Source organism: Vigna angularis, chromosome 9 (genome assembly GCF_016808095.1).
Source record: "Vigna angularis cultivar LongXiaoDou No.4 chromosome 9, ASM1680809v1, whole genome shotgun sequence".
NCBI lineage: Eukaryota > Viridiplantae > Streptophyta > Magnoliopsida > Fabales > Fabaceae > Vigna > Vigna angularis.
In genome coordinates this window covers 8,201,565-8,212,800 of record NC_068978.1, presented here as the reverse complement: position 1 = coordinate 8,212,800, position 11,236 = coordinate 8,201,565, and the positions used below count along the sequence as shown (strand labels likewise).

Here is an 11,236-nt window from a genome sequence, read left to right as displayed (position 1 = left end):
GTTCGAAGGTTGGGACAATGAGGACGAGCGCTTGGGGCCGAGAAATGACGAACGTGCCGAAGGCTCATGGTTTTGGACAAACGATCACAGCAACAGTGCCAAGAACCGAACGCGCTAATGGAGGACGAACGTCATTGGCCGAACGCTCATGGATGACCGAACGATCAAGAACGAACGGTCGTGAAAACGTTCGGTCCCAAACAGTTCAGGACGAGCGCTTCTTCCCTTTTCTTTCCCTTTTTTTTTTGTTATTATATACTTTCATTTGTATTTTTTTTTTTTTGATATTTTTGAAAATAAATTTTATTTAATCAACCCGGACGAAATTGAGTGTTGACAATGCCGAATGGTCAAATACATGTAAAGTCGAACGATCAAATGCATTTGATAAAACGTGATGGTAGTGTCATAAACGTTTATTCCAAGAGAAGAATTTAAACAACAAAAGTCTATGTACTAAGATATTTAAATAAGCATTATAACAATGTTCAAGTAAATTTTAAGATTCGTTGCAGTCCACATGTTAGAAAGGAATGTTTATCATATCTTTTAGTCGATGCGACCCCAAACTGAGCGGTAAGGGATCCGACTGCAGCTATGACTTCGCATGTGTCTTCGTTCGGCCCTTTGATATGACCGTTCGATTTCTCTGTGTTGAGAATTTTCTTTGATAGGACTTTTTCTTTGCCCCTACAAATTTCTGCAGATGGCCTCCTCGGATGAGCCTTTCTATCACATCTTTTAATGCATCACATTCCTCTGTAGTATGTCCTCGGTTTAGATGAAACCGGCAGCTTTTCCTTTTGTCAATGTCTTTTGGAGAAGACTTTTTCCGAATTGTAAGAAGTTCAGTATTTAGAGCTTCCTCAAGAACCTTTACCCTGGGTGTGTTGAGGGGAGTGTAATGATTATACCTGGTTGTTCGGACGAAATCCTTGTGAAACGTACCTCCGTTGTTGTCACTACTGTTGAATGTCTGCCTGCTTTCTTTCTTGTTTCCACCTGCATAGACTTCTTGTTGTTTCTTTCTTTGTGAGATTCGCATATCCTCCATGGAGATGAATTCAACCACTCTTTCTTGGAGCTCTTCCATCATTTTTGGTGGTCGCGCATACAATTTCTCAGCAAAATATCCTAGCCTTAGGCATGAAGGCAGATTGCCGATGTTAAAAGTGTGATTAACATCTTTAACTCGTCGTGCGACTTCATTATATCTTTTCATAAAGGCTTTCAAGGTTTCGTCCTTTTCCTGCTTGGTGTTTACCAATTCCGCCGGTGTTATCTCCTGTTTCTGATTGGAGGCGTATTGCCTTCTAAAGAGAGTTTCCACAGTGGCGAATCAATCTATTGTATTTAGGGGAAGAGTGTTATACCACTCTAATGCCTCGTCCTTGAGTGACAAGGAGAATGCTCTGCATATAACCGGGTCACTGTCCGTGTAAAACGCCATTGCATTGGTAAAGATCCTAAGATGATTGTCCGAATCTGCCGAGCCATCATACTTATCTAATAGGAGGATTCTTTTCTGGCATTGGAGTTTGCATGATGGCCGAAGTAAAAGAGAGTAAGCTAGAGGGCCGACCGGTTCGCGGGGGAGACGATTCTCTCCTTCCCCGACCGTTCGGGTTGGTGTGATGGGATGGCTGCCGATTACGACTTCTCTCATTTTCATTCTCTTGGTTCGAGGCAGACCGTTAGGTATGGACTCGTTCCGCCCTAAGCGTCGCAATCTCTTCTGTGTGCTTTCGCTGCAACTCCTGTTGTGCTTCCGCCTGGGCCTGTATTGTTCTCGCCTGGGCTTGTATTTGTGCCTGCATTTGTGCTATCAAATCTCTGGTTCTCTAATTTTCGTCCATGCTCCTCGTGGTCACCATTTGGGCTTCTTCTTCTTGTTCTCGGCCCCACGGTGGGCGCCAAAATGTTTCGGTGAAAAGTTTGTGCGACCGAGACACTAACCTTTCTAACTTGGTTTTCCTTCTTTTGACCTCTGAATCCCCTGCTCCAAGTTCTTCAAGTTTGGGCCAAAGGGGAGAGGTACCTGCAAAGGCACTTCGACGCTCAAGTTAGGCGTCTGTTGAAAGAGTTTTTGCTCACAAATAAATATTATGGTAATTGATTATTATGAACTCAGTAGAGCGTGACTAGAATGCTTTGGAGTGTGAATTGAACCTACCTCGTTGATATCCCTGGCCTTGTATTTATAAGTTGTCACAAGCAAAACAGACTTACCTTGAAATCCAAGCGGTTGAATACAGACTTTCCTTAAAATCTGGGCGGTTGCTCATAAACAACTCTATGAATATCTTTGACTATTTCAATCATCTAGTGGAAACTTGGCCCAATAAGCGCTAGTCCAATAGTGGTCCAGCTTTAATAAAACTGATCGCCCTTGTTGGCTATAGTGGTGACCGAACGGTGCTGAGCGTATGATCGTTCGGTATCTACTAGGTATAATACACAATTGAAGAGCGCTGAAGTGTTTTAACCTGGCTGACGAGCGTTGTTGGGACGACGAGCGTTGTTACAAAAGATAGGCCGATCGGTCTTGGATGTAACCGTTCAGCCTAGATATGATACTATACACCAAACAAATTTTCCAACCTTGAATTAGATTGATCAGAATGAATGGAAATAGATTAATCTTAAAACTAATTAACTTAAAATTAAAATATAATTACTCATAATTATTAAAAATCCATTGATGAAAAAAAATAGATTATATATGTTAATTATTTCATTGATTGTTATGTCTCAAAAATTATAAGGTGACTTTAACATCAAAATAGCAGCACGTACCACCACCTTATCAGTTTAAATGCATATGAAACCGTTGAGTAAACAATAAGTGGACCTCAAATTATAATAGACTCTGATCAATTGAGATTAACGCCATACCCGAATTATTATGTAAAAGATATAGACAAACGAAGACTGTTACAAAATATCAAAATTCAAGCTACAAATACACAGACAAATCTCTTCCTTTCGCTTCAAAATGCTAATGACAAAGGACCTTTTGACATTTTATGACAAATATCAGTGAGGAGCAGAATATTCTAAGCATGACTATGAAAATACCACCATTTTCTAAACACACTAAAAAGCCAATAATCACACTCATCAAATACTTATTATATTAATATTTTCAATTTAGTATTAGGAGTGCAAATGTATATGTACTATCTGTATTTTTTTATAATAATAAAAGTATATTTGTAATTATGAAATTAATAATTTAATAATTATCAAATGAAAAATATATATGAAAATATATTTTTAATATTGTAATTACAATATTTATAATTTTTTGTTACGTTAATAAAATTATAAAGTAGTTTCTTATTTACTATTAAATTAATAAAATTAGTTTTGTTTAGTGTAAAAGAATCGTACATTAGAAAATGATTTTAATAAAATGTTGTAGATGAAGACAAAAGTAAAAACTGAAAAGACTTTCTTGAATCCTACAATACCCATGTCCAGAGGGTATCTTAGCAATTTCATCTAACTAATATTTTCTTGACACCACATGCCATTCCACGTGTACCGCTCTCAACAACCCTTTCTCTTTTGTTCATTTATTATTATATATTATTATTATTATTATTATTATTATATTGCCTTATTTTATTAAAATAATTACATTGGATTCTAATCAACGCAATATTAAACAGGATTTCAATTTTCACGTCTTTTTCACAAGTTTTTGTATAATTTATATTATTAGATATTTTAATTTTCTCATATTCACGCGTAAGAATCGCAATAACATATTTTTTCCAAAAACTTTGGATAAATTAGTAATTAAACGTTAATTTATGTTATACTAGTATTTAAACGTTAGCTTCGGCCAGTTTTTGACCTATTATTCAGAAATATAATGTCTTCTTACATTTAGGAAACTCTCCACGATTTCAGACAAGCCGTTAGTGGATGTAGAATCTGTTTTTCCTTTATGTTTACATAAATGATGTTATTTAAAAAAATGTCAAATTAGATAAATAATAGATATAGCAGAATCTCAAAATATTCTTATTTTAAAATTAATAAAAAAGATTAAATAAAGTTATATAAATGGATGTTGTCAAGAGTATTCGATAAAACTGATAAACAGAAACAAATTGTGCTAGAATGAATTAATGTTTAATATCCTTACAATATTATTATCATAATCGGTCGATAAAAAGTATAATAATAATTTAATAAAGTGAAATAAAGGTGAAGATAGTTGACAGTTGCAAATAGGAACAGTGGAACGTTCTGCGCCGTTGCATTTCCATTCGCTTATCCTCTCGGCGAGAGGAAGCAGCAGAACAGAGCAGAACAGAGCAGAGTTTGTTTGTCTCTACTCAAATACGACGTCGCTCTGCCCCGCTTCGAACTTTCATATCTCTCATGCTTTAACTGTAACCCCAACCTTATCTCTCTACGGCTTCACCAAAGTACCTAGAATGACTATGAGTGGCTTAATCTCAAATCGCAACTTCGGTTCCTTCGTTGGATCAGGTTCACGCTCACTTCATTTCTCACTTCTCAAATTTCGCAGCATTTTCTCAATTGCTTACTTTCTTACACCATTTCGTTAGATTTGTTGCCAATTCTGGATTCATAGTACGGTTCAGAATTTTCTAGTCAGTCTGAATGAGCGCATTTTAGTGGAAACTGGAATTTCATTCGTTAAATAAAAAGGAGTTTAGCTCATACACTTGCTAATGATTATCATTTTCCTTGAACTAATATACTAATTTTCGGTATTTATTCAAATTTTTTTTTTGTATTTTTTTGCTTGAACATAGCTTGTGAACTCTAACAAATCTTGATAATATTCGTGTGTTGTGTGTATGTCTATATCTATATCTATATACATATATTTAATTTGAAATGCAGTGATATTGGCAACGATTTTAATACTAAATGTAATCACAGATAAGATAACCATGTAGATAACTCTGTTGATTTTGTAATAGTCATCTTAAACGTAATTTTAATGATACTGTGGATTATCTACGCATGAAAATCAAACTTGTGTTTTTTTAGTTTAGTTCCATGTATGTTTGGTTTTCTTGAGAGCCTCTAAGCTTGGATTATGTTGATGATGACTGTTGTAAAATATGAGGAAGTTTTAGCTATTGTTTGATATTTGCAGGAAATGTATATAGATCGGGGAGGGATATATCAGTTCAAAGAGGGGGTGTTTCTATTTGTGGTGTATCTGTTGCACAGGATCCCTTTTCAAGATGGCAGCATAAGATGCATTTGCCGTTGGAAGAGAGAATTAGGAAACCAATGCAAAAATCTCACTATAAAGGGGAACATTTTTCTCTTGTATCTCGGCAGTCCAGTCCATGCTTAAACTTTAGACTACAGGCTAGCGGAATAAATGGTTGTTCCTTCGTTTCGTCTGCTCCTTATAGGAGTAACAATGTTGAACAAAGAGAAGAGCATGGTCTTGGTTTGAGCAGAAGGAAGCATGCACAACCTGCGGTTGCAAAAGCAAATAAATTCCGTGTTAATTACAAGTCTGAGGAATATAACATTTCAGAAACAAAGATAGATCCACTACAATCAACTGAAGGGACTGGGGAAGCCATTCTTCTGGAAGGAAATCTGCAGCAAGTATCACCTTGGTGGCAGCAGTTTCCTAAGCGCTGGGTTATTGTACTGCTGTGTTTTTCAGCTTTTTTGCTGTGTAACATGGATCGTGTAAGTAATATTTGTGGTATTTATACTATAAATTATGATCTAGTTTATACATTCATGTTTTCCGTGTCTCATTCCAATTGGTCAATTCGTTCTGTCATATTCAATTGATTGTCATCGAAGGGTTTTGCTAGAATAAATAAAAATGTCTTAATTTATCCTCTAGGATTAGTTTTCCTATTTTCTCTTCATGTCTTAGGATTGGTTACCATGTTTCCATGTCTTTTCATGATTCGTTTCCACTGTGAGTTGGGATCATGACTAATATAAATAAGGGCTAGTGCTCAAGGTTTTATGAACATGTCAGACAAATCAACAGTGTATAACACTTAGCTCATCACTGATCCTAGCAGTACACCTTAGTTTGTTTCTTTTTACTTTCAACAAACTAAAAATAGAAAAGATCATGATATTTTGTAGAAACTTAATCTTGTTTTGCACAGAAGTTATTTATTTATTTTGATAAACTGTTTTGTGGAAATTACTATGAAGCTTTTTCCTCCAATGATGTAAATTATTTACTTTAAATTTGATTTCCATATTCTTTCTAACAAAATGTTATCGATGTTCCGTAATTATTTTATCGATTATGTTTTCATTATATTTTATAGGTAAATATGAGCATAGCAATACTACCGATGTCTCAAGAATACAACTGGAACAGTGCAACAGTTGGCCTAATTCAGTCATCCTTTTTCTGGGGCTATCTTCTTACTCAGGTATGGCTGATATATGCAAAATATGTTTGCATAACAAGGAATTCCTTCATATACTAATCTTCATGCGCATTTAAACACCACTGCTGGTTGAACATGCCATAACATATACGGTTCTCAATAGTGTATGTTAGCAATCTAGCATGATCTTCAAACTGTGTCTTCATTACATCCAGTGTGCACAAAAGATTATAGTTACATTCCTTTCATATTGACTGAATGCCTTATTTGTTTTAGATTGTTGGTGGAATATGGGCAGACAAAATTGGTGGGAAGCTAGTACTAGGTTTTGGAGTTATCTGGTGGTCAATTGCTACAGTTTTAACACCTATTGCTGCAAAACTTGGGTTACCATTTCTTCTTATAATGCGTGCCTTTATGGGAATTGGCGAGGTTGGTCTATTCTATAGCCATACTATTATTTCATCGTCTATTTAGTGTCTTTATCATATTGTCCACTTGGTACGCAAAATAAACTTCCAGTTTTTACGAGGAATTTCAGGTAATCAAGAGTATAAAAAAAAGCTTATATCATCCTAACCATTAAGCAAGAAGAAAAGCCTGAAACATAATCTGACATTATAGAAAGATGAATATTTGAGATATAAGATCTTTATCGTTCATTATATTTTCTTTGATCAATGATACAGTAAAATGAAATATATTTTCTCGTTAGAGCAGTCAAGTCCATGCCTAGATTAGAGATGATTTTACCTTCTCCAATTTGCCAACAATTTATGCTGATTTTATTTTCAGGGTGTTGCAATGCCCGCAATGAATAATATACTTTCCAAATGGATTCCAGTATCAGAGAGAAGCAGATCACTTGCGCTAGTATATAGTGGCATGTACCTTGGTTCTGTCACAGGCTTGGCATTCTCACCTGTGCTAATCCAGAAATTTGGGTGGCCATCTGTGTTTTACTCATTTGGATCCCTAGGAAGTATCTGGTTTGTTTTATGGTTGAGTAAAGTAAGCCATCTTTTGAATAAACTCAGTGAAATCTGATTTATATATCTTTTCCTAATTGCAAAATTGTTGAGAGGAGGCCTTTCTACCTTTCCAACCTGCGGAGCATATTTACATGTTTTGTGCTCATTTTTTACGGGACTCTCATGAAGTGTTGCATAACATGACTTCATTATTATGATTCTGCTAGAACTAATCAATTAATGTTGCATTGACTTGATATAGGAGTAATTTAGTTTTCCAACGGAATATCTTGGGAATTTTTTCTTGTAGCAACACCTTAGCTTTGACCATCACATTTATAAATTATAAATGTGAAGGGAACTTTGTAATTCCTTCTGAGAAACTATTCTCATGTCTTTTACCTTCTGTCGGGCCCCTTTTCAGGCATACAGCTCACCAAAAGAAGACCCAGATCTTGGGGTAGAAGAGAAGAAGCTCATACTTGGAGGCAATGTATCAAAAGAACCTGTAACAGTTATTCCTTGGAAATTAATTTTATCAAAGGCACCTGTTTGGGCTTTAATAATCTCTCACTTCTGCCACAACTGGGGGACATTTATTCTATTAACCTGGATGCCTACATACTACAATCAGGTGCTTACTGTTTATTATAAGGTTTTTTTCCAGAATTCATAATTGCCTTCCGGCTTTTTAGAATGTGTGTCCTTGACAACTACTGTATAATATCCCAAATCTTTGTGAGAAAAGAGTGGGATCACAGTGCTTATACCAATATTTATAAATTGGAGTTTTTTTATCTGTAGATCTATTACATCCTATAATTTTTTCAGATATGGATGTGGGGATCCCCACGAAAACTGTCCACATAATGCTGGTCTTTTTTGCATGAAACTTTTAGGATTTGTATATTGCATTGCCCCATAGTTTTATCAAGTTGTTCTTTAATAACTGACGTCTTGATTGTGTCAAAAGATAAAAAATGTTTGTAATTTGGGACTTCTTGATGTTAAAGTACGTCTTAATATTACCTGCAACTAAGTTAAACTCAAGTCTTGTGTAGACAACACAACTATTTTTATTTCTTGGTAATTACTATAAAAGACAAATGAACTAAATTTGTTTCTCTCTAACTTCTGATATTATCAGATTACATCTAAAATGAGATTGTTGTCTTGATCTATAGCTTAAGTGGTAGGGGATATAATGGAAAATAACTGATGAAGGAAAAATGGCATCAAATATTGTGTCCATTGAATGAATTTACTAACAGTTCATTTTCCAGGTTCTGAAGTTCAATCTCACTGAATCTGGGCTATTTTGTGTCCTGCCATGGTTAACCATGGCTATTTTTGCAAATATAGGAGGCTGGATTGCTGATACACTTGTGAGCAAAGGCCTTTCCATAACATCCGTTCGAAAGGTAAGCAAGCCCTGGACTCTTAAAGCTAATCTTGATTAATAATTACCACAGGTGACAAAACGGGTCAGCCAGACCCGTCACTAGCCCGTCACTTTTTCAAATTTTTTATTTGTTTTCAATTTTTTAAAATTTATTATTTTTAAAATTCATTTATATATATATATATATATAAATTAATATTAAAAGCATATCTAATCATATAAAATATTTCTAAATTTTTAATTGATTAGTTAGTTTTTTAATTAAATAAATTAAAATAATTATTACATTTATTTGTTAAATTATTCTATTAGAACTAATAATTGAAACTTAATTTGTAAGGTTTAAAAAATATAATATAGAAAAGTTAATTTGGAAATTACAAGACCAGTTTTGAAGGGTTGAGTTGGGTTTAATGTATGCTTCTTTAACATTGTATCATAGCTATAAGTTAAAGTTTATCCTAACGACCGCTATCAAACCAGTTTTGTGGTCCGATATTGGATGGTACGATAAGCAGAACAAACATCAATTCTCCATAGAGTAGACTTTAATCCATGGTCTTGATACTCTATCAAGAAGAAGACTTTAAACCTAACTCAGCCCTACAAAATTAGTTTGTAAGATAAGGTTTTGCATTCACTTATATACTCTAAGTTGACTTTATTATTAGTCGATGTGGGACTTTAAATTTTTTTCTAAAATTTTTAAATCAAATAACAGTACAGTAGTTACAGTCCCCGTATAAACACAATTTTATTGTGAAAATTTTCAACTACGTGTCCCGGATAATTAAATAATACTCTGTTTAAAACAGTGAATGAAGAAATTGAGACCTGCACTAATTCATTTTCCTTTCTTATCCTTTAAAATGATTTCGCTTTTTAAAAATGTCTCTTTTGACAGATTATGCAATCAGTTGGGTTTCTAGGTCCTGCATTTTTTCTTACGCAGCTAAGCCATGTGAGAACACCCGCCATGGCAGTACTTTGCATGGCTTGCAGTCAGGTTTGAGCTAGATTCACATATATCTTCCCCAATTTTTTATTCATCTATTCTTCAATAAATTTTATACTCTGTTTAAGTTTCATTACTGATTTATAAACCATTTTTGTCTATAGAACATGTCTGTAAGTTTTGAATGTATGCAAAGTTGCGTAATACAAAAATAATTTGTTATTTCTTTTACAGGGATCTGATGCATTCTCACAGTCTGGCCTATATTCCAATCATCAAGACATTGGACCACGCTATGCTGTGAGTTACTGCTATTTTAGTTTCCGTGTACCAAGATCCATAAACTGTCAAGTATAGCTTAAGAGTGTTTGGACTTTTCATACTTTTTTTTATATAGTAAAAGAGATCTACAACCCAATAAACTGGTTGATCATTACAGACCAAAGACTGTTAATTATCTTCTTTGCTTGAGTTGTACTTGTGAGACATTGCGAGCTCAAACTCAAAGTTTTTGGATTATAATTAGTAGAACTGATGCTAAAACTGTTCTACTGTAAGTATCAGGAAGAAAGTGTCAAATCGGTTCGACAGTCTGTGACAGCTCTAATTTTTTTTTTCACGAATAAGAAGTCATTCATGTTAAGTTACTGATCGTCAGTACCCTATACAAGTACCTTACCAATATACTTATCTATTCATTTGCTATGCTTTCTGTTATACTGGTTTCTACTCGTCTAGATGTTGTATTTAATATGCTTCCATATGAATGTTAACTATTTTAAATTTCAGGGAGTATTGCTGGGACTATCAAATACTGCAGGAGTGCTAGCTGGTGTCTTTGGTACAGCTGCAACTGGATACATACTCCAAAGAGGTAACTTGCACTCTAAAGTCTAAGCCGGTTTTTTTTTTATGATTATTCACTCATGCGATCTGTTGGCTGTTCAGGATCTTGGGATGATGTATTTAAGGTTGCTGTCGTATTGTACATAATTGGCACATTAGTCTGGAATATCTTTTCAACTGGAGAGAAAGTTCTTGACTGAAGAATGCAGTGATGTCAATGAAGGAGTAAGCTATATAAGCCATTGAGAATAAAGAAAAAGAAAAGAGGGAGAAAAATTAAAGACTAAATTTCTCAAGCACTTGGAAGCGTAAAACAAGCCTGCAGAAATCAAAGAGAGCCACAATCACAATTTTCGATCAAATAGAGGGAATTCTATGTTCTCTCTGGAAATCTTGGATTAACTTGGCATCTTTTGCAAATGCCATGTACCATGATCTAAATGTTTTCTGTATAGGAGATAGAGGATAATTTCCACTTCATACTTATACTTCAAAGACCTGTTTTATGATCAACTCTGCTTCATCATCATACTGGGCTGAGAAGATTGGTCGTAGTATTCTTTCTGATTCAATGTCCTTAATGAAACACATTACTTATCAATATATCTACTTCTTTACTCTTGATTCAATTCGTACATTTCAACTTACATTGTCAAGCAACGATATGAGGACCCAGGACAGAATC

At 34.6% G+C, this 11,236-nt stretch overlaps 2 protein-coding genes across 2 annotated transcripts; one reads left to right on the top strand and one right to left on the bottom strand.

Annotated features, from left to right (window-relative positions):
* Window positions 1-595: 595 nt before the first annotated feature.
* LOC108321180 (uncharacterized) lies at window positions 596-1,450 on the bottom strand. Its single transcript, XM_017552850.1, has 2 exons — window positions 1,374-1,450; window positions 596-1,310 (listed from the first exon to the last, which is right to left on the bottom strand). The coding sequence occupies exons 1-2, from the start codon at window positions 1,448-1,450 to the stop codon at window positions 596-598; spliced, it is 792 nt and encodes a 263-aa protein (XP_017408339.1).
* Window positions 1,451-4,230: 2,780 nt separating this feature from the next.
* LOC108321195 (ascorbate transporter, chloroplastic) lies at window positions 4,231-11,175 on the top strand. The gene is made up of 11 exons (XM_017552875.2): window positions 4,231-4,506; window positions 5,147-5,703; window positions 6,312-6,419; window positions 6,654-6,809; window positions 7,173-7,388; window positions 7,773-7,982; window positions 8,632-8,769; window positions 9,655-9,756; window positions 9,940-10,005; window positions 10,495-10,579; window positions 10,654-11,175. The coding sequence occupies exons 1-11, from the start codon at window positions 4,452-4,454 to the stop codon at window positions 10,749-10,751; spliced, it is 1,791 nt and encodes a 596-aa protein (XP_017408364.1). The 5' UTR covers window positions 4,231-4,451; the 3' UTR covers window positions 10,752-11,175.
* Window positions 11,176-11,236: the final 61 nt, after the last annotated feature.